A 26,650-nucleotide genomic window follows, 5' to 3' on the forward strand; every position below is an offset into this window, starting at 1 on the left:
CCTGAGGGAGGTGGGCCCCGGCTGAGGGGAGAGCGTGGCCGAGGGGGCTCCTGACTGACAGGGGCTCCCGGTCGAGGGGGCTCCCGGCCGAGGCGGGCCCCGGCTGAGAGGCTGCTCCCGGCCGAGGCGCCCAGCAGGGCCGGGGGCGGGCGATGCCCGTCGCGGCGGCCGCGCTGCCCGTGACGGCTGAAGCCCCGCCCCGGGGGGCCGGCGGCCGGGGCGGGGGCGTGTCCGGGGCGCGGGGGCGCGCGGCGGGGGCGTGTCCGGGCGGCGGGGGCGTGTCCGGGCGGCGGGGGCGCGCGCGGCGGGGCGGGGCGCGGCGGGGCGGGCGGGGCGCCGCCGCGGCGGGGCGGCAGTCGGGCGGCAGCCGCGGCCGGGGAGGGAGCGGCGGCGCGGGGCGGGCAGCGGCGCCCCGAGGGGCGGCATGTCCAAGACGCTGCGGAAGAAGCGGCACTGGCTGAGCAAGGTGCAGGAGTGCGTGGTGTCCTGGGGCGGCCCGGCGGGCCCCGACCCCGACCTCCTGCGCGGCGGCGCCGAGCGCGGCGAGTTCCCCTACCTGGCGGGCCGCCTGCCGCCGGGCGGCGAGGGCGCGCCGGGCCCCGCGCTGCTCTCGGGCAAGGCGCCGGCGCCGGGCGACGTGCTGCTGGAGGTGAACGGCACCCCCGTCAGCGGCCTCACGCACCGCGACACGCTGGCCGTCGTCCGGCACTTCAGGGAGCCCGTGCGCCTCAAGACCGTGCGCCCAGGTGAGCTCGGCCGCCGCAGGCCGCGCCGGACCCGCGGCCCGCCCCGCCGGCCGCGGCTAGGCCCAGCCGCGCCGGCGCCCTGCGGGGCGGCGGGAGGGCCGCGGCGGGCGGCGGGGGGCGGGTGCCGGGCCCGGAAAGTTTCCTCGGCTGCGGGAGGGCGCCGCCGCCGGGCGGGGCGGGGGGGGTGGTGGCGGCGGGCGGCGCTCTCTACCCCGGCCCGTCGGGGGCCGCCGGCCTCGGCAGCGCGCTGGCCTCCGCGGGGCCCGGCGCGGTCCCGCCACCGGTGCCCGGGGGCGCCGCTGTCCCGGCGGGGCGCGGGCCCGGTCCCCGGCCGCCGCCGCCCGCTCTGCCTCGGCCTCCGCCCTGTGGCGGCTCCGGCCTCGGGGTGAGGGGGCCGCCTTGCTCCGGTATCCCGTAGACGCGACCCCCGTGCGGGGCTCGGCGGGGCGGGGGCGGCCGAGCGGGGGGTTCGGAGGCTCCGTCGCTCCCGGAGGGTCCCTGCCCGCCGCCCTTCGCACGCGGCAGCGGCTGCCCGCGGTGCGCGGCTCGGGGAAGCCCCGCTTGAGGGTTTTCGGGGTGTTTGTGTGATCGCTCGAAGCCGGGTGCAGGTGGGAGCAGGGCTGGCCGCTGAGACACCGCTACCTGCCGCCGTGTCTGACTTGCCATCCGCCGGAAACAAACTCTGCCTTTTCTTTTTCCATAGATTTGGATTAATTTTGAGTACACTTTAGTTAACTAATGATATCAGATCATTGTGGTTTATCAACATGCCTGTCAAATGTCAAGTTAATGCAGAATAGTGGTACCTGCAGTCACATGAGCTAATGATTCACCACGTAACGAGCTTCAGATTTACCGCTTTCCTGGTCAGACAATCCAGGTGTGAGCGCAATGCCTTAGAAAGAAACTGCTTCTGGTAAACCATTTCTCTCTGAATCCAAACTGAAATCAGTATTTCTGTGACTGAAGTCTGTAATATCTCTTATACAGCTTCTTTGTTTAACACCTGTCCTGTACTACTGTCATAACTGCTGGGTTGCTGTTTGACTTTAGGTAATACATATTTTAAATCAGACTTTCCTCATTTGACCACTAATGAAAAGTCATTTTCTGTATAGAGACACTGCAGTTGGTCCTGATGCATATCACCCGTTAAACAAATTAAAAAGCAAAACACAAACAAACCCACACCTTAAAAGCACCTACAGAAGCCTGGTAGGCTTTGAAAGATTTGTCTTTATTTCCAAAATTGGAAATCTCATCTGAATGAAGAAAATAGAAAAACGAACAGCTGCAAGTTAAATGTAAAATAAGAGGATTAAAAAAAATTGAGAAACAAATTGTTTAAGATAGAAAATAATAATAAATCTCTCTTAAAGAGAAAGCTTGTAGAAGATGAAACTATAGTTAGAAGATCAGAGGAATTTCTTCTGTTTACTATAGGGGGAAATAGAGGTATTCCTGTACTGGGACTTTCCATAACAGAGAGACGTCTCAAACTGTCAAGTTAAAACTGGCAGAAAAGGTTTAGAAGAAATTGATACAATGAATAGTAGAAAATGGCCAACGCCAGATGATGTTCATCAGGAGTTCCAAATATGAAGTACCACCAGCAGTGTGTTGCCTGTTGCTTAAATCATCAGTGGTGTGGAAGGGGTCAGAGGTGGGGAACACGGTGCCAATGGGAAAAGGGTCCAGGAGATCAACAGGACTGACTTCTGATTCCAGCAAGTGGGTTAAAACTGTAGTGAAGAATTAAACTATTTGACATGTGAATAAATACCGTTGATGAGGAGAGTGAATTGCTTTTTTAGAAGCAAGTCTGTTTGTTAGTTTTCAAAGGTTCACCGGTTGGTTTAATGAAATCCAAGTATTTTGGTGTAGTGGATTTTCAAATAGACTTTCAGCAGGGTATCGACAGACTGTGAATAAGGCTCTCACTAAGCAAGCGTTGTGTGGCAGCGTAGCTGCCAAAAGATAAGAGCAGAATTCTCCTGTGGGTTTAGTCACTGGTTAAAATACAGGAACAGTTTTCTCAACAGAAGGGAACTACTGCTGGAGTCTTGCAAAGACCTGTGCTGTTTAGCATAGTCATCCAGAGCTTGTAAATGGAACGCTAGGTTGAGTTGTAAAAAGAGAACTAGCATTTTTATGCTGACTTTATATAACTTTCAGAACAAATCAAAATGAAGCTTCAGATCCAGCAATTTTTCCCGTACTGGAACATATTGCAAGCGTATTTACCACATCAGATGATTTTTGCAGTAACTTTCTTTGTTGATGTCCTTAAATACAGTATTTTAAAGCATACTGGTTTGGGGTTTTTTTTGGTTTTTTTTTGGTTTTTTTTTTTTGCAAGATTGCCACAGTAATGCTCAGTGGCGGTATTCCAGTTAGGGTATATGTAATTAGGAAAGTTGTTGACAAGGTGTCCTCTGTGAAGACCCGTGACTTTGTATTTGGCCTCCCTTCCAGCCCTTGTGTTCCCGAGGGATCCAGAGTTTCCGACCTTCTGAAGGCAGCTGGGAAGATGCTGGGGATGGGCGGGTGGTGGTGGTGAAGGGAGCGAGGGATGGGGAGCTGGTGGTCTGTGGTGCGCTCACAGTATGTCTCAATTCCCAGAGACCCTTAATGGCATTACTGCTTTTAAGGTCCCATTTTCCATGTTTTTCTCCAGTCAAAATTGCTGTCTCTCAAACGAACGGTCATGTTGAAAGGCATGGAGTGCCTCTGCCAGCAGGCCTCTGCCTGCCCGATGGCTCCTTGGATTCCAGTGGTATTGGGACAGAAGTCTGAGGGATCCACCTCCAGGGGTCTCTACCACAACAGCGAGGAATTTGTTGTCTTGTCTCTGAATTTTAGGGTGTGTATGAGGCCTTGATGCTCATGGTCTGCCTCCACATTTGAGAAGGGTAGCTTTGGTGTTTAAGAGCTGGCTCCGTCTTCCTGGTGGGGTCTGCGCAGGTGTCCCAGTGGCCTTCAAAGCATATTGGGGGATTGGAGTGCTTTGTTTCGAGTAGTGGTGTAGTCCTTCATTAAAGGCAGCAACAGCTTTAGTTGACAGCAGTAAAATCTGTCTGTGATACTTCCAGCAAGCTCATAGAAAATTTAAAATGGAAATTTCAAGATGCTGTTTAGTCTTGTTTGATAAGACACTTGAAAGACATGAATGTTAATTTGAATGCCATCTGTTAACTGCACATCAGAAATGATGGACCATTTTGTTGATGAAGAAATTTGTCCTTCCCTTTCTTGCTCTGCCCTTACTTTCTGAGGAGGGAGACCAGGACCAGTGTGGCACAGGCTGGGGACAAGAGTCGTCGGTGCCACAGCCGAGGTCTGGCTCGGCTGCGTGCAGCCCACCAGGAACATCTTCCATGCTGGTACCGATAGGGGTTGACAGAGCAAAGTCTGCAGAGGGCTGGTCTCGAGCTCTCTGCCAGCACACCTGGACTGATGCTGACATCTCAGTTATCTAAATAAAGGTTAGATATCCCTTCATTCTAGTTTATGTTTGAGATTATAACCAAAGCTCTATTTTTGTATGATTCATCATCACGTTGATTGGGTGAGGAAGATGACAGTACAGAGGAATAAGGGGTTTTGTGCAATGTGATATTTGTATGGATGTGCACGCGTGCTAACGTAGGCCGGCTCATCATAATGACTACACTTGTATTTTAGCCACGCTTGGCAAGTGCTGGTTTCAAGCTAATCGCCTGCTTACATGCATCCAAACGATGGCTGCCGTGTGGGTCGAGGACCTTCCCTGCCCAGCGTTACTCGGATTAGTACATTAGCCTTGTAACTAGCTGGCACTGCTGCAGGTTCTTTTATTTCCGTTAAGAAAAACTAAAGCATTTTGCTTTAGTCAAATTCATTGACTTTGAGTGCTAAGTTCATCCCGTAAAGGTGCCCGCTAGTTGCATGCGGCATTCAGATTTAGCCAGAAAGATGTTTGTATGTGCAGGCGAGCCTGATTGCTGAAATACTCATCAGTGTAACTTTGAATGCTTGCTTTCTTCATAGCAGCATGGTAGCCAAAATACAGCAAAACTAGGTTGCCGACTTAAAGTAAGAAAAATTACTGATTATCTGCAAGTTCTCTTTCTGCAGCCTGAGTTGCCAGATACTACATAGGAAGGAATGTGTTTTCCTTCCAAACTAAGGAGCTTTAATGAATACAGCTACTCTGTGGCAATTATTATGGTTTCATGGCCACTATAACTAGCATCTGGGAAGAAATGGGCAGAGTCTTGTGCTCTTCCACTTGAGAAATGCTTCCAGAGTGCATACTTTTATCCCTTGATTACTGAGAGAATGCATGTTGGCTCCGTTGCATCGAAACTGATCTTTTATGAAAAAATGGAGCAAGATTTAAAATGATGAAAAGTTTCCTTCAGACTAAATATTTTAAATAGTCTCACTGCTTCTGACACTATTGAACCTTGATTTCCTACGTATTTGTTTCGTAGCTGACTTTCCCAGTCGTGGCTGGAGCTCTTCCTCTGACTGCGGCATCTGTTCGTTATCTCCAGCTTGGGTTGCCTGGCCTGCAGTAAGGTGTCAGATTGTGCTTTGATGTTTTATCTTCCAGCTGGGGCATGTGGAGACTTCGCAACTCACGTTCTCACAACTCGCAGAGTCTTTATTTTTTCAGTCCTTATGCAGTTTGCAGCACATACAGTATGTCCCAGTGCAAAGCTTATGCATGCTTTGTGTGCGCTCACCCACAGTCTGCAGCCTTTCGAGGTGACATCTTTAACTGCGTCACATCCATTGCTGTATTTGAATTAGGAAGCATTAGTACAGAGAATGAGGTGATTGACTGGTGGATGTAGTACTCAAGTTCTCAGTACCCAACTGGCTTTTTTCAAGTCAGTAGCTGTCACTAAATCACGTAATGCTCTTGGGACTTGAGGATCTTGAAGCCTGCAAGGCCTTATCTTACCAAAATGCTCTCCTGATGAAAACGTAGTGCAAGCTTACAAGAAGACAGCTTACTGCTGGATGCATTTTCTCGGGTGACTGTAAGACTGCGTGGTGATCAGTCCCTAATGCCTCCGCTACCGACGGGAGTTAATGGAAGTGTTTAAAGTCGGCTTGTGCAGGGGGGTCCCTTCTCTGAAGCAGAATGAATGAAAATGGTGATGACAAATACAGTGACTCAGATCAGGATTCAGCACTTGAGACATAATACTCAAAGCTGAGTATATAAGATTGATTTACATTTTCTCTTGTGCTTGAGGTAGGTACAAAGCCTCTGTGTGGGGGTAAACATTTGCATGTTTGGCAATTAAGGCAGAGAGGAGGGCACGCCACACTCCGAGGCTGTTTTCACAAAATCAGATGAATTCTAAATGTGCCGTGGTAAAACAGAGATCAGAGTACACACTAGGATAATTTTGCCTCTCTGAGGAAAGGCATTACCCTAATTCTGTGTTTCTCTGGAAGCTGGCAGTAGGCCAGACGGGTGATTAAACAGACTAATGTGTTACTCTGCTCGTCGGAGGAGTCGAGGCAGCCGGCTCGGATCCTTCAGTCCCTGATGCGCCTTAGGTGGGGGCTGCTGGATGCTGGCCTGGAACGTGGCCCTCCCGGCCTGAGAGTGCGTGGGGAGCTGCTCTGTTTTGATACAAAAGAGGGAGAGGTTGGTTCATTTTACCGCACTAAGGAAAGCCCAGAGCGTACAGTGTTGCTATAATGAATGTGCAGGATATCCCACTTTCATGAAAATGGTCAGAAGACAGATGTGCGGTCCTGAACAAGAAAACTGAATAAGAAATGCTTTCTGCTGGAGGCTGCTATTTCTCTAAAGCCTCGGCAGTAGCAGTGGTGTGTCCTACAGCAGTCTGAGCGCCACCTCGCACAGAATGCTATTAGCTTGCGTCTCGGGTGTGTAGATGCAGAGGACTCTCGAGCACTTGCCAAGGGATGGGTATTAGTACGTGTGTGTAATTTATAATCTTGTTTCTCATATTTGTCTTTATATAAACATATTATTCTTGGCATAGAACATACTGCCTTTCCTTTTCACATACTCCTTTGTTTAAATTTTACTGCGATGAGTACTGTGTTAATGATTTCACCATAAATGCACTCTAATTATTCTGTTCTTTCTTGGTGTGTTAGTTGCAAATGATAACGAGGCCTCATGTGGCTTTTGCTACTGTGCTGCTTAACACCATGGTTTTAATTTGTACTTTTTTGTTCCCTTCAGGAGAGCCATTCTCTTCCCTGTACCGTTCGTTGCTGTGTCTCAGGAGAGGCCTGGTAGAATAGCGCAGAGAGAGGCTGGCATTTACCTGGGGCTGGTGGCAGAGCGAGTGGCGCAGTCAGTGTTCTCCAAACCCACCTCCTCCCTCTCCCCTGCTTTAGGGGAATGAGCTTTCACTAGGACTGAGCCATCAAGCGCTTGTATCCCAGTTATTCCTGGAAGGAAGTTTTGTCACTCAGGTAGACAGTTTTGATTGAAATTCTTGCGTATATGTTTATGTTGCTTTTCTATTAAAAAAGAAAAAAAGCTTAGCTTTACCTGCCAGCATACAACTTGTTTAAAATCCTTGAAACTCTGATTTTGCTTCTGTGCAATGGCAGGAGGCATTCTCTTCTCTCTGAATGAAGCCAAAAACGAAATAAATGTGAACCTTTATTAGAAGGCATGATTTCAACAGCAGATTTCACCTTCATAATTTTCGTCCAGGTATTGCTCTTGAATTCTTGTCTGGCTTTAATGTAATGTTAATCAGTTGTAGAAAATGGCTGGGTTTTGTCGCTCTCAGAAGACCCAACTTCCTTAATTTTTTTAAAGCATTTTAATTTTGCTTTTATATAACAAAGATGCTTTAAAACTAAACTGTTTTTTTTAGAAAATTCCTGAAGTAAACAAGCTGTGCTTGTGTAACCTGCTATTCACCATGCCTCTTTATTATTGAAACATCTGCTTCAAGATATTTTTCAGCTGATAATTCTTAAAAGAATCTTAAAATATGACAAGGATGGTGCATTCAAACTGACAGCTGAAAAAATCACTCTAGTTTTGATTGTTGCTCTGTCTTAAGGTCTATGAATTCATTATTCTCGTTCTTGTTTTTAATTCATGATGCTTCCTTTTAAGAAATATCTTGTCGTATTCATGGGCTGTTAGTTAAATCTCATCTTGTTCCCTGAATGGGAACAATTTTCTTCTTCAAAGCAATGGTATGCCTGAGAGTACTAGATTACGAGCTCTTTGTATTTGAGAGTAAATTCCCTATTTAGTTCTGCTGAACAGAAGGCAAGAGGAAGATGCAGTAGGAAGATTGCAAATTTGTATTGATCTGCTACACTGTCATTGAAACCAGAATCCTAAGTAATTCATCTTCTCAGTTGCTAATAGGTATTTGAATCTGTGTTAATTAATCTTTTTCGGGCCCTTAGCGGGTCACAGTGGGAACGGGAGCGGCTCCTGGGTGAGGTACCAGCAGTAGCTGAATACGATGGGCTGGCTGCCAAGCTAATCAGTTTTAAAAGCAAGAGCACACACTTTGGTGAAAGGGGAGTATCCTCGGAAGGGTGTTTGTCAGTGTGGAATCAAGGAGACCATCGAGGCACTGATGGAGAAAGGGGATCGCCACGGTGGGGGCAGCAAGTCAAGGGGCACTGGCGTTTATGTGAATTTTTCCATACTGGCTGATAAAACCTGCGTACAAGCTGTCCCTCAGCACTGTTGAGATGTAAATATGGGTGGTTGCTCATAGCCGTGTTCTGTGATTAGTTTAGGTGTAGCTTTCAATATGAAATACAATTATAGCAGTCTTTTGTTCAAGCTTATGTCACTGTGCTTTTTTGGCTATATGCAAAGGCAACATGTTAAAGTAGTGATCTTATGTGGAAGTGTAATTTCATTTGCAAAGCACACCAAGGTTGTTAGACATAATTCTGGGCTTTCTCTGACAGCGAGCTTTTAAAGCATGTTTTCATAGATACCTTTAAAAATGCTTGCTTAAAGCTACTTCTCAATATGTGTGTTTCTCAAGCCTATAATTTTTCGTGTTGGTTGCTCTCCATCGAACGTAACATCTTCAAACTGAAAATCACTAGTGTGTTTACTATCCATCCTGTGTCACTCTTCACCTGCTGAACAATAGTCTAGCTTGTGTAGCTTGATGTGTTGTAACTTTTTACTCATATGTCAAGGAAATAATTTAATTCCTTTAAGCTCTGGATTGCCACGTCTCTTCAGTTGCCTGTATAAAAAATGTAAAGCTTGAATTCTAGCTCTATCAGATCATGGTACGCTTGAATATTGATTCTTACTGTGTTCTGCTTCAGTGCCGTTTCATTACTGACTTTTGGTAATAAATACAATCAGACTAACAGCTGGTGTCTTATGAATATGGATTGTGGATGAGATATAAACATCAGAAGCCCTCTGTTTTTTGGTGTCTAGAAATGCATTATTTACATCTGCATGGTAATGAAGTATTCTTTCAAAAAGGTGGTAAAGGCAGTCAACAAGGTTAATGTGATTGTGTGAATTAATCTGTTACTAAAGTTGTCTCTTCTTAAATATGCTGCATTTGGAAATAGAGAAAATACATTTTTACGTATCCAGACTAGTATTGCCCTAACAGGAGAACCGAACCCAAGGACAGTTGCATTGCACTTGTACGGGGACGGGGGTGTCTGGTGAGGCTGGGGCCACCCGGGCCCTCTCTGGCACAGGGTGTTTGGAGAAGCCGGTGGCATTGCTGTGTCTCTGCCATGTGGAAGGAGTAAGCTGCAATCTGCAACAATCCAGAGCTGCTGACATCTGCACTAACATCTGGAGCGCTTTGGGAATGGCTGCTCACCTTGTCTCAGAGACAGAAGCAGAGGAGATGCGGAGGAGGAGGATGCCAGCCTGGAAGAACTCCTGTGCGATGAAACAGAGAAAGGTGGAATTACAATGAAAAGGAAATAAGTACAAGGGATAGGAATGTGCAATAACAGCACAAAAGAGCAGGATTGGGAATTTGTTGCTGCTTCTCTCACAGGGTTGGTAATTTTGCCTTGTAACACTTACTCTTCTAGTGACTTTTACATGCTAATTAATAACTGTGTGTGGAAAGGCACAGATGTTCAGGATTTTTCTAATTGGGTACCTGTATACCTTCGAACTGAAGACATGGGAATGCTTCCTTCATGTGCTGGATGTTATTTAAAACTTTATCTTTTTGTCAGCTGAGTGGGAGCCGAGAAGCCAGTGGAGGCCCTGCACCCCTGGCCACCCCTGCCGAGGTGTCCGTCGTCCCCTCCAGGTGCACCTGGCAGAGGTGGGAGCGTGTCCCCTCTGAGTGCGTCCACATCCTCGGGGGACTGTAGGAATTTCCATCAAAGCTGCCCAGAAACGCCCACAGCCCTGAATGTTCATATCCTGATGGATGTCACCTGGGCTTCTCGGGTGAGGTGGGCACATGGCAATCCTTCCATCGGACTGTAAATGTATATATCTACCAGTATATCTATTTGGGACAGAAGAGCGTTTGACTGAGGTGGGGCATGAGGAGAAGATGGAGCCTCGGGAAGAGCCTCCCCGTCGCAGCGCTGGGGCCTGGCGGCCGCTGGGCTCTCGTGGCTGGCGTGGGGAGCTGCAGCCCCGGCAGGTGGCCTGTTCGGCAAACCCCAGCCCAGTGCAGCCTGAAATGTTTGCTTTGCAGGGTGTGTTGGTCACTTCTCGGCTCTAACGTGCCTCCTGGCTGTTCAGGTGTGCTACTCGACTGTCCTGCCAGGCAGGGCCATCCGACTGCGCCGGCGCCTGGTGCTGCGGGGCGCTGCCATGGCACGGCATGGCTGACCGAGGGCCGCCACAAGAGCTGCGACCAGGAAGGGAACTGCGGGTGTGAGACACCACCTGGGTGCTTCCAGGGTGCATGTGTGAAGCTTATTAACGACAGGAAATAAAGAATTGTAAATAATAGGTATTTGTTTTAAAGAAAGCACTTTTCTGGAAAGCAATCCTTCAGGCACCTGGAGGTGTGAATCGGGGTGATGTTTACTCTGTCTTGGATTCTTGGCTTGCAGATTAGCCACCTTCAGTAGCTGTCTGCAGACCATTATGGGTTTACATAAAAACACTTTCAGAAGTTTTAACTCGAGGTGCATCATAGACTAAACATTGTAGTCATCTAAAAGAAAAACCAAACTCCCTTCCTTACCCACCCCACTAAAAACCCACATGCATTTTTAGACCTGACTGTTAGATGTTTCACTTCTTTGTAGTGCAAATAAGAATAAAGATCTCATGTCTTAGAAATAAAAATAACACTGGTATTCCAGTGTTATACTGGATACCTTCTGGTAATCAAATGCAGTTTGAGGTACACATCATGGGCCAGTTTCTCTGAGCTATGAAGAACACCAAAGGCCATTTTGAATCTTAAAAATACAAGTTGGGAGATCTGTGCCATCATCTGACAGAAATTGCTCTGGAAAACAGCCCTCGATAGTTGGTGGTTTAGCCTGTATATCAGGCTTTGAATGCAGAGAATATAAAGGAGTGCATTTAGTGCTGAGTTTCTACTGAAATGCCCCTGGTGCCTTTGCAAGAGGTTTTTTTGATAAAACATTTAGGGAGAAATTAGTTTCCCTTGGACTAGGATTGTTTCGCAGTTGTATTTTGAGAGCAATTCAATGTTCGCTATTACGTTTTCGGATTCAAATTGTATCTCTGCTATTAAGGACTGCTTTAGCATGCAGCGAGGATGTACCCTGCGATTTGGGGACCATTGTGCCAGGACCCATCTGTTTGCCCTTGGAAAGGGTTCATCTGCTTTTGTGTGCTCTGTGAGCAAAGTGGGGCGTGCTGGTACGGGGAATGGGGAAGGGACCGGCCTTGGGGCTTTGCCTCCAGGAGCCCCCTCCGACCATGGCATCGGGCCATATTCTTGGCCCCCCTTCCCTGCGGCTGGGAGAAGGCGCTGGGCTCCCAGCGTGCTCTTTCTCAGCTTGTGGCTGGGCGGGCAGGAGCATGGAGCTTCCACAGGGCTGTGCTGCGGTGCGACGGTGTCGGGGTCTGTGCCTGTGGGGTCTGGCATGGTGCCGGCATGGGGCACCGGCGGGGAGCCCCCTCGGCAGGTCCCCCAGCGTGGCGGGAGTGCTGCGCAGTGGCACATGTGCCAGTCCCGTGCTTAGCTAGAAGAAGCACGTTTAAAAAACATCTCCTTTCATGTCGATGAAAGAGCAGATGAGAGAAAACATTCCATCTGAAGTGGCTGCTTAATTACTGTTTGATACAGGGATGTAGTTTATCAAATTAAATTGTTGGTGGAAATAATGTTAGCATAGAAAGCGTTTTTTGCAGTAACTTTCAACTCGTTTGTCTGAATTTTCCAGTGTCACCAAGTCTCGTGTGGCGAAGTTAAGCCCATTTTTAATCTGTCTGCTTTTCTTAAATGTTTTGTGAGCGCAGTGGGGGTCCGTCAGGGCATCTCAGTCTTCAGCAGCTGCAGGCTGAGACCCGCTGCTGCCGGGGTCTGGGCGCCGTGCAGCCTCTGGTGACCCACTAAAAAGGTTCCCAGAAAGAAATTCAAATGTGGCCTCAGGTATTTGGATCTGCAGTTGAGCAGGTTTTAAGAGTATCTGCAGATGTCTCTTTCTTAACTCAAAGAAATGGACAAAGCAACTGATATGCAACTTTGTGCTTTTGTGTGATGTTTGTAACAAAGTTAAAGAAAACTAAATGAAGCGTATGTAATCTTAGACAGCTAGGTGGTTTGTGTCTAATTTGGTAAAGAAAGCCTCTTTAAAAAGTGTTGTATCTGTTAAATAGTTGCTGTAGTTGTAGCCAGTCTTCAGGAAAAAGCAGCGTGTGCGGTGTCTTGGTCGTGTCTTTTGGATTGTGAAAAAAGCAGCACGTAGGTGGGGAGCGGCGTCCGGTGTAAAATAGTGAGTCTGGGTGGGAAAATCACTCTCTCAAAACCAAATCAAAACAAAAAGCAGAAGTGCCTGTCTTGGTGTGAGTTTTCCTTTTCTCTGCAAGGCTTTTTGGAAGATCCCAACAAAAAGCATAGCTGAAGTAGAAATGAGGGCCGTTTATTCTGTTTGGCACGTTTCTTGTGTTTGCACAGCTGGTGGCCTACCGGTGTTATCCTGCAGCTGAACACGGAGACGCATATATGTAGGTTTTTTCTTCTTTTCCTGACATTATTAAAAACAAAGCATATAAGCATCAACAAATAACTTGAACTCGGTGTAAGTCAACATGCTGATTAAGTATTTCCCTCCTGCACAAAGTGGTTTGTATGAAAAAAGCGAAGGACACAGGCAGATTATTAAATCATTTTGACACATTTTTTGCTCAAATAGACAACAGCAAGAGCACCCAAACCCCAAACTGCGTAAGCCTTCCCCCTCTCTCTAAGATTTCATTGCCAGGATACGCAACTTTGCTTTGGTTATATGCCAAGTTTACCGTGACCTTCTTGCAGTAGACAGAAGCAGAGTTTGCTGGTACTACTCATTAAATGCAAGAGGATTAACATCCAGTTTATTTTCTCTAAACCCACGGAACTATCAGGAAATAACTAAGCCCTAAAGTTCTAGGTTTGTAGAAATGATTTCCTCCTAATGCATGTACTTGGGGGCAATGTCGGAATCCTGTTATGTAAGAGAGAGGCAGAGCCCTGCATTAATCCCAGGGAATGATGTTAATGGCTCGTTTCGTCCTTTATTGGTCTAAAGAATTCCTCAGAAATCAGCTGACTAAAAGTGCCAGGGAAGTATTTTTACCTCCGTTGCCGAAACTGTTATCGCTCAGTAATTTCACTAATCTTCTTTGCAGAGAGATTAGATTGTAAATGCTTTGGTGCAGGGAGAACTTGTTTGTGAAAACTGCCTAGTACGGTGGGTGCCGTCGAGTGGAAGTGCCAATAAGTGATCGAACCTGGTATTCCATTGCTGAGCAACATTTTGAAATATTTATTGCCTTGGCTTTGCTTCAAGCTGTCGGTGTTTCCTTGGGAGATAGTGCTTGTAATGTGAACTTGAACGCAGTGTTTGCTATATGACAAAAATGCTAATGACATAAGTTTGAAGACAAAATTGCTGTGGTTTTGTTTCATATTGAGGGTTGGTCCCTATTGTATAAAATAGGTTTGTATGAATAAATAAAAATTGTTGCCTGTGATTCCAGCTCTCTGACATCTTCAGACACCACTCATGCACATATTTTATAAACGGCTTATTATGGAAGCATTAATATGCCATATTTATGAATAAAATTATTTTTTTAATGTATTCACCGATAGAGAAGGTATGAAGTGTTACGGGTATGTGCAGCTGGTGGTTAAACTGTACAGAACAGCTGAGGAAACGGCTGACTGGCTAATGCTATGTCGTCGTACGAATTTCGAAAAAGACAAATAGTTACGTCCTTGACAGATCTGTGCACTATTATTAAACCCTATTTTGTGGGTTATTTACAGGCAGCAGGAAAACTGTTGTACTCAGTGCAAGGCCTGAAGTATTGCTCCTGTTGTGGAATTACGAGCTACAGCAACTTGTCTCTAAATTGCAGGCTTTCCTCTCTGCCCTACTTACTCAATATAAAAAAAACCTAATCCTGTGGATTTTATTTCCCTCTCTGTAGGACAGCAGTGAGTAATTACTTTTCTCTGGTGAAGGTAGAGATGCTGGAAAAGTTTAATTAATGCCCATTAGGAGATGCTGCGAGTACTTAAATGAATTCATTAGGGCAGGGTGCTTAATGTTCATCAAAATAGCAAATAATTGCAGTGGACTGAATGTTGTTTACACTGTACTGCGTATTATATCTTTTTGTTCTGCAAAATGTTTCAGGATATGTGGGTCTTCCTTAGCCAGGGCCAGCTTTTCTAACCCCCGTGTAAAGTGTAGGGCTTCAAAATGAGGTTTGGTGTAGAGCGTAAATCTCCGAATCTCCTGCTGCTTTGTCACTGCGGAATTGAGTAACGGCAGGGAAAAAGGTACATCTGCCTGCTCGGTGCCGAGGTGCCGCGCTGGGCATGCCTCGCCGTTGCTTGGCGGTGGTAGGTGAACTGCCTTATTAGCATGAATCTTTCATATTAATCTTTCTACCTTAGTAAATAACTTGCAGAAGGCAGGAGCGTGCGGTGACCTCTTGTCTCCTGCTCCGCAGCATCTCTGTTGTGGGACAGGAGTGAGGTGATCCAGATGTGTAAGGAATAATGTCCCCCACTGAGCTGCTGTGCGAGTGCAGGCGATGCTGGGGCTGGCGGGTCCCGGGTGGTGAGAGCAGTTTAAGGGTTTCGGGCAGACAGAGAGCGGGTGCGATGCCCCGTGGCCGATTTTGGGCAGACAGAGAGCGGGTGCGATGCCTCATGGCCGCTGCTCGGGTGGCGCTTGGTGTCTGCCCCTGGGGTCCAGGAGCCCTTGTCGGTGCCAGTGTCTGCCCTGCTTCGGTGGAACATTCGATTTGTGATTTCAACCTGGAGTTACAAATATTTGTAAATCACAGGTATTTGTATTGTTAAAACAGTGTTAGCGCATTTTTTTAAACCTAAGCATAGGTAAGTGCTTTGCGCAGTTCTTAACTTAAAGCTGTTTTCCCATAATTAGCTCTGCCATCAGAACTGTCAGTTGCTGTTGAAAGAAGCATTGGAAGCATTTATGCTGTTCAAATGGTTCCTTATCCCAAATACTGAGAATTGGAACTCTCAGGAGACTGGAGAACACCGTTACTGTGCTGTGATTTGCATAAATTTAATAAACTTTGGCTATGCTAGAGTCTGATTTGAGCACAAATTCCATAACAGAAAAACGGCGGGACAGGTGGGTGTGAGGAGGCTGGAGGCCATCAGCTTTCCCTGGTCTTTGGAGATGGAGGAACGTGGAACAAACGTGAAAATTGCTTTGGGGATGGGCTACTGTTTAAACTCTGGTGCCAGGCACTGCTTAAAATGGCATTATTTTCCTCAGGCCGCGGTGGTCCCTCCGGGGGTGGTGGTGGCCCCAAATGGATTTTGGGCAAGCTTTTTACGGGCCTGGATTTGTCCAGGAGTGCGTGTAGTATTTCCACAGGGAAGTTCTAAAGTATTCAGAATCTACCAGCTGTTCTCTGCTTTTTCTTTCAGTTAAAAGTCTACTAAAAATAGAATATTCTTCCATTCAGGCATCAAACTCTGATACGTAATGTGAAGTGTCATGCTGCAGGAACAGTAAAAGGGTTTTTACCTGAGGAACTTCTTTCTATGGATTGTTTTTTCCTATAGCGGGTGAGATGCAGCAAAGAGAAAAAGGACTTAAATAGATTTCTGCTTTGTTAAATCACCTTCGGGGGTCATAAAACTTGTTGTTCTGAAATCCTTATTTATTGCCTCTTGGCAAATATGTCTGGTTTGGTTTTCGTGGGGTTTTTTGTTCCCCCCCCCACAATTGAACTATGTTCTTAAGAGGCCCATTGCTCTTCCTGGTGTGTGTCATTGCAGAGATGTTGGGTATTAAGGAAATGGCAAAGAAAAACAATACCTCTCATGTTTTAAAAACAAACAAACAAACAAAAAGTTCTTTGACAGAACTTTCTATCTTATCTCAAGAATTTGAAACTGGGACGTGAGAACTGGGCCTGTTCTTCAGGCTGCTCACGGTGATCCGGAAAGATTTAGTGTTCGTTGTTACCTGGAAGTACAAGTTTGAAACGCAAAGTGTGAGGCGCTGCTTATATTTAACAAATATGTGGAGATAAAAATAAAATCTGCTTTTTGAAGTAACTGTGTGCGTCTGATTGACATGCAGGAGATCCGAGCGGTGCCTGCAGACTGAGCTGGACCTCGCTGCTGCTGCAAACACTGCAAAATGAATTTTCGAACTGGAGGATATTTGAAATTTTGCTCTTTGAAATTTATTCTTAGCCTGCGTGTGGGATGTGCATTGTTTTTTCACGGTGACACGTTGTGCCGTTGCCCCTTTGCCATGGCTCTCGGGGCGCGGTGCCGGGGTGCTGTGGTCGCACAGGTACCGGGGTGCTCCCGCCGAGACACACAGCCCTGGCGTCACCTGGCTGCGCTGACACCGCCGCCGGGAGAGCCCCGTCAGTCCCTTAACAAGAATTTAAACTGACAGATAAAGACAAACTAATCTCTCTGTTTCATCACATTATTTATTGGAACAGCAAGATGTCTGGTTTCTTGTATTTGCCGTTTCTATAGAGCTGCCGATGGGGGCCGAACAGAGAATTTTGGAATTTAAATGGGTTTGTTTAGTAACAATCAAGTGCTAGCTATGTAACTGCTACCCCAGTCTGTCTCGATATGATGAGTAAAATTAGGAAGGGTCTTCATTGCGATCCAAGCACAGTTTTGTGAGATGGTTAGGACAGGTACCTGCTGTCAGAATTGTTTGATGTCATTCTTGTCATAATAGGTGCAGGGTAGTTTTCCGTCATCTATCTGTATCATGTATACATGTATTCAAACGAAAAAGGTGACCTTTTAAAAGTCTTGCCTTCAGGTTTGTGCGTGTATCTTGGAAGCAAGGGCAAAGGAAGCATTTTAGTAAGAAGTATCTACTGTGGGTAACAGCAGTATCTGCTCTGCGAAATGCCGTGCTCTGGCCTTAGTAAAGCGTTTCAGAGAGATTACTGCGGATCCTATATGGTCTGACAGGGATGACAGAAAAGGGGATGATGCAATAAATACAGGAAAAAAACTACCGTGCTGTCAGTTTGGGTTTTCCTGTTGGGGTGTGCACCCATAGCTGCCTTCCGATTGATTGTGAATTGAGAACAGAAATTAGATTTGGCTTTGCCTTCAAAGCTGTCTTTTTATTTGAAGTGCTTTCTTACGAGAATTCCATTTCTGTGTCAGTCTTGAATTTAGTGAGCTCTTTAAGCAGATATAAATGAGTCCAGCCTTCGGAGACAGCTGCACAAAGATGATGACTGGCACGCTTCCCGAGCCGAATGCTCCGCAGTCCAAGAGCTAAGAGCTCCGAGTGGGCAACTTTTATTATTGTAACTGCGTGACCCTTTCTGTCTTGTAGCCTATACAAATATTATTATTTTGCTTACAATATCTACCTTGTGCCAAACTTTCAGGGGCAAAAATTAAACGAAAGCAACTGGTCAAAGTTAATCACTGAATCTAATAGGTTGTTATCTGCACAGTTGTAGACATCTGCTGGGGAGCAGGTATTTTCTGCCCTGTTCTTTAGACTTTGAGTCTTGTTCACTGCCAATATGTCAGTTTTGTGGCCATTTATTGTACCTGGAGAAGGGAGGGTAGGTGGTTAGGAGCCTGACCACGAGTGAAGTGAGACGTGCCATTTGCCATGGCCCCCTTCTACAATCGGATTGTTTAGGTTAAGTATGTTGTACATGGCTTACATAAACTCTTTTTTATGATGGAAAGCACCAAGTAGAAATGAAAACGGCAGTTATCTCACTGTGAAGTTGCTGTCCTTACTTTTCGTCTCTGCTTCAACTAGTTCTAGTTTATATCATGTTTTAAAGTAGCAGAAGTCATCTGTTCTGCAGCAAGAAATAATTGGAAATACAGCTATTGAGCTCCCCATGCCGAATGACCTCTCCATAGGCGAACGGCTGCTAACGCGTGCCAGCTAGGGCTTAGCCTGCTGCAGAATTGACCTGTGGTCTGTGCTTAGAAGTTCACATCAGTAGCAATGAAAGAGCGAGTTTTGTTTAATGTTCGGTAAGTTCTGGTTATGAAAACCAGATTTGTCGTTTTAATGAATAGGTTATTTGCCCTTTCTTAATCTGCCAGTCTCTCAAATGCAGATGTTCTGAAAACTTAATTGCAGAAGCATTTCTTAAAAGATTATTTTGTAAAAACTTCAGAAATTTTACACTCCTCTTTTTGGTTTTTTTGCTTGTCTAGATAGTGTTTAGTAGATAAAAGCGCAGAGGAGAGGCAGCAAATACATCTTTTCAAAGGTGCTGAGCACTGTGTGTCATGTTCTGGTAGCCAAGGGAACTAAGTGACTTTGGCCGTAAGGTGGGCAACTCTCTGACCCCGCGGTCAGCCATCAGGAGGAGCTTTGGTCAGAGAAGTGGCCACCAGAGCACTCCACGAACTGCAGCTTCTGCTGCCGAGCCGGGCGTGAGGCTGCTCTCCCGAGGCCGGAGCTGTGGTGGGGGCTCGTCCCCGCGGGGAGACGGCGAGCTGGGCTTTGGAGCAGGTTGCCCTGAGCCGTGACACTGGTTGGGGGACCAGGTCCTGCTGAACCTCTGACGCTGGGAGCGGGCGGTATTCCCGTTGTGTTCTCCTTGGAAATTGCGGGTCTTTGATAAATGCCTTGCGATGAGGAAGTCGGAATGTCTCTTGCCTGTTCCAGGTCTACTCTAGGTGGGGTTTCCATTCTGTAAGAGACACGGGTTCATTATTAATCTGAAGGTTTATGTTTTAATAGCTGTTAGTTAACACACTCATTTACCAGCTTCTTTTTCCACATACTGACTGACATACTCCGTGGAGACTGTTTTCTTAGAAACTACTGATAGATAAGAAAAAGCAGAAATGCTGAGAAGCAGATGTTGCATGACCAAGTACCCAGCTGTGCACTAACAAAATGAATCCCATGGTGATTAGTTAACAATTCCTTGGCAGTCAGAGGCATATGTAAAACAGTAAACACAGCATGGGGAAATAATAATAATAATTTTTTTTTTAAAAAAGAAGCATTTTCTGAGCTTAAAACGCTGGCAACATCAGGCCAACCATCTGCATTGCTGAAGAGCTGACTGTTGTGGGTAAGTCATAGCAAGGTCAGTTGAACTGACTTAGAAGTCCTTAACCCTTTATTGGTAAAATAGACCATTTCTGGTTTCTAAGCATGGGGTACATCAAAGTTTGAATGACATGAGCCGCAGCAGGGATATCTGAACTTGAACTGTCAATACAGGAACATAATTATTAGTGGTGTGGAGTTTTTACCTGCTGTTATGTGAAGATGTTTAGCCAACAGCAGCAAAGCACAGGAATGGACAAAAAAATGCCGTCCAGCCATTTAAAGTTAACTTTGCAAGTGTAAGGTTAACTCCGTTACTGGAATGGTGTTGCCATTGTTGTATCTGTGGGTGACTGAGTGTAAAGGAGGAAGATAAAGATCGTTATGACCTTCTGGCTATATAATTTAGAGCTGCGGCTGCAGTTACAACAGTCTGCCCTCTGGAATAATTCCCTGCTGCAATGCCTTTGTTTTGTTTCTCATTAGAGAAACAAACGAGTGTGCTAGTCTGTGAATGCCGTCATCCTTCCCTTTTACCCCCTTCAGTGCCCTTCTTGCCCCTGCTGTCCAACAAAATAGCCCATCCGTGTTTTTCTGACCAGTTACTCATCACAGGTAATAACAGTTTGAAGAGTAAATTTGGAGAAAGTGTGTAAGTTGTGAACACCGCTGTTTAGCACAGGGGTGTGAGGGGATTTACTAAATCAAAGATGTGTTTACAAAATACAGAATTAACGTTTAGATTCCACAGTAGCTGCTCTGGCGGTACGGCTGGCTTCAAACATGTTTTCATGCAGCTGGATGATGGGAAGTGCATGGATTTTCCAGTTAAATGCTCAAGTTGATGCATGTTCCGAGGGTGGTGCTGGGAGCCGGACTGGCCGCAGTGCGTGCACGGCCCCGCGGGGGCTCCCGGGTGCAGACGTGAGTTGGATGGGACTGGGCACACGGGGAATTGCCTAAAGGGAGGAGTTGTTGGCTGGGGGTGGTTCGTTGGGTTGGGTTTGCTTTGCTCACTGGCCGTTGTTCCTGAAAAAAGCTTCTTCCGTGGTTGAAGTGGTTCAGTCCTTGCTTACCTGTGCTGGGTACCGCTAGGGCAGTGCAGGAGCTGACAGAAAGAATAGAAGCATGTTTCCTGCAAGGCGTTGGAAGCACGTGTCTGATAATATAATAAGAAGTTTAAGGTTCCTCATTTTTATAATTTTGTTTGGTTTTGTCAGGTGCATGCAATCTTCTGCATGAGGCGTAGGCCCCTCTGCCAAGGCGTGTTTTCGGCCCTGGTGTCGCAGCCCGTGCTGCCTCCAGCGCTCGTGTTGCCGGAGCCAGAGCAGTTCTGCGGTCACATCAAGGAGTCTCCTCTTCCCCACGCTGTTTATCTGGTGGCGGGATGGCTTGGCTTGGGTTTTACCTCAGGTTTTAGCCTTTGGAGGCTTTCACAACCAGCTACCCTAAAACAGTCTGGGGCAGCGGGTTATTTCATTCCTTGTCAGGACTGAAAGTATCGAGCATTAGGGCTTTCTCCTGTAGTGCTGCTCTGCGCGTGTGGTGTATATACGTCTGCACGGAGCAATGGCTTAGATAATTTACAGTATCGTTAAGGACTTTTAAAATGTAAGCAGGCTTTAAACTTTCTTAAGTAACTTCACGATGTTAGAACATATGCAAATAATAAAACTTAAAAACATCAATATATCTGTCCTGTTAATTTTTACTACTGCTTACAGAGTCTGTGCTTCTGGAGTGTTTTTTATACTTCAGGAATATACTAGGTTGCCAAATAATTGAGTTTATATTGCACTTCAAACAAAAATTTAATATTTTCTATAATCCAGGCAGTAAATTCCTTGGCGCACTGTAACCTAGAACATCGGCATTTGTGCAGATGGTAAGCTTCTGCCCAAGGAAGAAAACTAATTTAATTGTATTATGAAAAACCCAATCATTCCCTGTGAAATGCAGTTTCTTGTCAGATGTCAGAAACGTGTACATGGTATACAGCATATGGAAAACAACAATAGGTAATTATACTCAAATGTACTCCGTGCAACTGAATCTTTTTAATTTTTTGCTGCTACTAGTATTGCCCTAGAGAGAAAATAATCTCTAAGTGGGTTATAATAATTGTACTTTTGGGGATAAATAAGCCGGTTTTGTAGGAATCTAATAGTTGAGCTTTGTTCTTAGAATGGAGTTGTGTCTATTTTTGTGTGTGCTCAGTCTGTAGGATAGGAATTTTCAGCTGTTGGGTTTACTAAATGACTTTTAGCTCACCCATGCTTTTTTCTGAGCCCTCCGGAGTCCAAACACTAATTTATGGAACATTTTAGAGTGGGAACAATGATGATGCAAATTTTCTTAGTAAATTGGAAGTCTTCAATATCGATATCCTCCTGTAAATTTAAAGCTACTGCATTGTTTTGCATCAACATAGTGATTCCTACTTTGTGTTGCAAATTCTCTGCCTGCATGACCATAAAAATAAATAATGAACAATCAGTTAGGACAGGAGATGTAATCAGCTAAAGCCTAATGAAGCTTATACTTCAGAGCAGGCTCATCTGCTAAAACACTGCGTTGGCTGAATCGCTGCTGCAAATGGGTGGTTTCATAATTGTGTTTCAGGATAGGTTGATAATACGCTCTTTTATCTCGATGGTACCTCGTTAGAGCCCTCGCCCTTGGTCCCCGCAGCCTTGTCGCGCAGCCCTGCTCCCGAGGAGCCTGTCTCTGCCCTCGGAGCCTCTTGGGACAAGGCGCGTCCGAACCCCCTCGTGCAGCTCTGGGAACGTCGGGTGCATTCAGCGGGTTGGCACCCATGGCAGTGACTCCCTGAAAGTTAAAAACTTCCTCGAGCCCAGTGCTGGACACAGGCGGAGACTGTGGGGTGCCCAGGAGCGAGCTCGGGCGGGCGGGCAGTCGCAGCAGTTTCAGACCCCAGGTACCCGTCTGACCTTGCTCCTCCTGGAGCTTGAGTAGCGAGGAGGAGTACGTCAGCCTCAGCTGCCTGAGCTTGTTAGAAATTTCAATTAATATGCCAAACCCTGGAGGTGAGCGCACAGTTGCTTCTGACAGCTCTTCTGAATGAGCTGTCGCTGTCGGTGGGGATGGCTTACACTGCTCCCACCGCTTGCTCGGGCGCTCCTGAATGGGCACTGACTGCTCTGACTCGCCTTGCTGTGCAGCTGGGCTTCTGCAGGGAGTCGCGGTGCCGGGACGCGCTGGGGCGGCCTGGGCAATTTCAGTTCTCGCAGCTGAATCCCAAAGGCTGAACCGTTCCGCTTTGCTGGCATCTAGCTCTCCGCACTTGCTCTTCTCAGGGAAAGCACTATTTCATATTTAATTGAAAATCCTGCGTGCCATAACTGAAAATAAATCTTAGGAAATGAATAGTGATGAAATAATAGGATATGCTGTGCAAGGGAAAAGATAAATTCATTTTTAATATTACATGATGATTAACTTAACGCATAGGGAGATGTTCTTTCCTTACGTGATTACTTCAACAACAGCATGCCAGTAAGATCATAAACACAGGCTCCCTTGCAAAATTAGGTTATAACAAAATTGTAGTTCGTTGAGTGAAAGCAGTGCTGTTGGTGGGTGCGTGCGGGGCGGCATGTGCTCGCTCTGCGACAGGGCAGGAGCGCTCTGGTCCCTCCTGATGCGCTGTGCTGGTGGCTGCCCCTGTCCTGTGGGTGGCCGGGACCAGGCTCCGGGCTCATTTTCTGTGCTGTCACATGTAGACGTAGTGACAAATAAGTGACGGAAAGGTTGCTTGACTGCCGTCTTCACACAGATGAAAGTGAGAATTACTTTACTTTCTGAATGGAAGATTTTTAAAGTATTTGGAACAATGTTGGTAGATCTTGGAATTATTTTTTCTTACTTTTAGCTGACTGTGTAGTGACGCTGTCGTTGGGGTACACTTACTGTAGAGCTGTACGGTGGATGTTCAGTACATTCTCAGGGGCATTCTGGGGAAAATTTTTAATTTTTGTAAGATTCCCTAAGGGTATAACTTAACCACAGTTGATACTAAACACTGTTTTGTAGGTTGTGTTTTGAGAGAAAGTCTTTTTCATATTTTATTTTTATGAAATTGGTGTGACTTAGCCAAGCTAAAAGTTGCAGTGCTGCCTATACCAGAACGTTAAAATGCCAGCATTGATACTTTGCTGTAACCAGCTTGTTTTTGCTGAGAAAGGTGTTGAAAAACCTGAGGACCATAAACGTGTTTCCTTCCAGGGTGTCTGCGCAGGGCGAGTGTGCGAGCGTGGCTCTGCCGCTCGTGTCCCCGCAGCACTGCCCTGGCAGGGGCTTCGCCGTGGGTCCTGCCGGGCGCCGCGGTGCCCTGGTGAGCCCCGGCCTCGGCCCTCGTGGCCGGCTGAATGGAGCCTCTCTGGATGTGGAATTGCCGTGTGGGCTCTGTGTGAGTCAGGCATTAACATTAGTCATGGCCAGTGCACATCTGGAGTCACAGGGGTTTTGCTGACTGTCCATATTGCGCAGAGAGTGTGGGGGGTGTGTGTGTGTGTGTTTTCCAATTACACTTGGAGATGTCTCTAATCGATACCGCTGTGACAGGGCACATCTGTTAATTTGGTCGGAGGAGTGCTGACCTGGCACTGGGATGTTGGTGTTCCTGAGTCCCTGGGAGTCCTGGGGAGCGTGGAGGGGCCCAGCTCTGATCCGCAGCTTGAACTTGCTGCCAAGCTGCCTCCCTGGCCAAGCACGAGCTGTGGCCGGGAACGCCACCTCCGGCAGCGCTGGGACTTCCCCAGCACCTGGAAAAGCCGGTTCGAGAAGCTCTAACTCCGGCATAAAAACTGCATAAGGACTGTTCCGCGGAGCGGGCGCTGCTCCGTTCCCTGTGCCCAGGGCTGGGGGTCCCAGCAGAGCGCGGGAAGACCATCGATGCCGTTTCCACACCGTCCACCTGTGGAGATGAACCGCGCTGCGTGTATCAAAAAATACTGCTCTATTTTAAAGCGATGTGAAGCAGGGACGTTTGGGATGGGTCTGGTATTTGAGAGCCCGGTTTGCTGTGTGTTTGCGGGTCCAGCTGCGACAGACCTTGTGGTGCCGCTCACGGGCACAGCTGAAGGATGCCTTTGCTGTAACGTTCTCTGTTCCTGTGGTGGTTGGTCACCCGAGAGGTTTGTTCTGCTCCAGGAGAAGAGACAAACAGCGTCTTGGTGAATGTAGAGTCTTTGTCAGGCTCCTGCTCTGCCAAACTCCAGACTGAAATAGGTTAGTGGGCCTAGAAATTATGCAGAGTGTAATTGCATGTCTTACTTCCTATGGAAAGCAGGCTAAAAATAAACCTGTCTATGATTTGCATAAGTTCTATTCTAATCAGAACACTCAAAAAAAAGAAGGGGAAAAAAAAAAAGAAGGGTCTTGGCATGTAACCATGTACCCTTATGCTGGGAAAACAGCGCCAAGTCCCGCGCAGATTAAATCGCTTGTGTAACACGGAGCAGCTGCAAGGACATTTTTCTTTGGGGATGTGACTGAAATGTGTCACTCCATAGAACTACACGCTGCTTAAGCAACAAATGCGGTGTGTTGTACGGACGTCAGGGTCTGGAATGTGACGCTGTGTTAGGACAGATGCAAGGGCAGACGATTTTTGGCAAACACTGCTATAGGTGAACCTGCAAAAGTGCCCTGTGTGGAACCCTGTCTTGGGGTGGGATAGTGAAATAATACTTGTTAAATGTCGGTAAGGTTGAATTTGCCCATTAGCTGCAGATTATCCAAGGGAAGCATTAATATTTGAACAGTTTGGGGACTCAAGTAACATTTTGTTCAGTTGTGTATGTTAATTGTGCTTTCTAGACCAAATGGATTTGTTTGCTGTCTCAGTAAATCATTTGCTCTAGTGTGAATAAACTAAAACGTCACATTGTAAAATTAAGGGGATGAATGGAAGAGTGTTTATAAATTGGGAAAAGCAAGCCATAGTTATCCCAAGGATACTTATCTTTGTTTTGGCGCGTTCCACTTCTGTATCCGCTCAATTAAGAGCAGACTAAATGTTTTATGTATTATTATAACCTGTGACAGCTACAGAGGACTCTGATTTCATGGCTCCAGTGTCTGTATTTGACTTTACGGTACGAGTGTTGCATGACAGATACTACTTGTGCCAAAAGCCTGTGTAGGTGTAGCGAGTTGCACAGTGATTAACACTCAGCAAGGGATTGAGCGCACAACTAGGAAGCCTCAATAAAGTGCTATTATTAAAACAGCCCTGTATTTTTCATTTTTTTAACGTGTTTGCATATTACAAATTCTAAGTGTTGTTTTGACCCTTTAGATTGCTGTGACACACTCTTTTAACGTGTTTGAGCCCGTTTGTGTCGCGGTGCAGGGTCCGTCACCTGCGTGGTGGTTCCATTAGATCGTGCTCTGTCCTGCTCAGCGCATTTGTGTTCATCCACTGTCGTGATGTCAAAAACCTGTTGCCTCTCGTGCTTTACATCTCTCTCTTACTTTGAGAGCCATAGTTAGACTTTGCAAACCTAAGTTTTGTTTCGTGAGGCGTTTTCAAGCTCCCAGGCTGTGCTCAGCGAGCTTTCCTGTAAATCCTTGTCTCTGGCTGAAGCCTGGCAGCGGCAGAGGCTCACGGGGCAGTTTATCTGGATTCTTGTTCTTTAGCATCAGCGCAAACACACCCTATGTGAGGTGGAAATCCTGTGCCGTTCTATCAGACGGGGTAACGCGGGGAGTGCTGCAAGGCGGGGAGGACAAGCCGGGCGGTGGAGGTGAGGGGAAGGAGCAGCTGCAGCCAGAGGGGGGGACGCAGGGACAGCATCCTCCGGGGTACCGGGTACCGGCAGTGGTGGCGCACGGGTGGCGTTCCACGCAGACACTCCTCCCCCAGCCATCGGGATAGCATCAAAATACAAACTGCTGTCTGTGAGCTGAGAGCAGAGTCTCTCCCTGCTTTCAGGTACTGCCCCACAGTAATCAAAACCACACTCTCTGCAGCGAATCTTAGTTGTTTCCCAAAGTTGTAAAACACTTCATCTTTCCCATGAATTAAGTAGGATACGTGCTGCCTCACAGTGAAGCGTGGGGAAGGATCTTGAGAAAAGTAGAGAATTGAAATAGCTCTGGAAAATATAGCAAATCGTTATAAATAGGAAAATTATAGTTGATCTGTTCTGTGCTTTTTTCACTTCTCAAGAAAATAC

The 26,650-nt window shown here is 46.8% G+C and overlaps 1 protein-coding gene across 2 annotated transcripts in view; it reads left to right on the plus strand.

Annotated features, from left to right (window-relative positions):
* Nucleotides 1-344: 344 nt before the first annotated feature.
* Nucleotides 345-26,650, plus strand: part of MAGI3 (membrane associated guanylate kinase, WW and PDZ domain containing 3) — a 68,626-nt gene continuing 42,320 nt past the window's right edge. For both annotated transcript variants that reach the window (XM_074564025.1, XM_074564024.1), the window contains exon 1: nt 345-746. In XM_074564025.1, coding sequence (XP_074420126.1) covers nt 425-746 — 322 coding nt within the window. In that variant the 5' untranslated portion in view covers nt 345-424. The remainder of the gene's footprint in view (nt 747-26,650) is intronic.

The sequence above is a fragment of the Larus michahellis genome, chromosome 21 (genome assembly GCF_964199755.1).
Source record: "Larus michahellis chromosome 21, bLarMic1.1, whole genome shotgun sequence".
In the NCBI taxonomy this organism is placed as follows: domain Eukaryota; kingdom Metazoa; phylum Chordata; class Aves; order Charadriiformes; family Laridae; genus Larus; species Larus michahellis.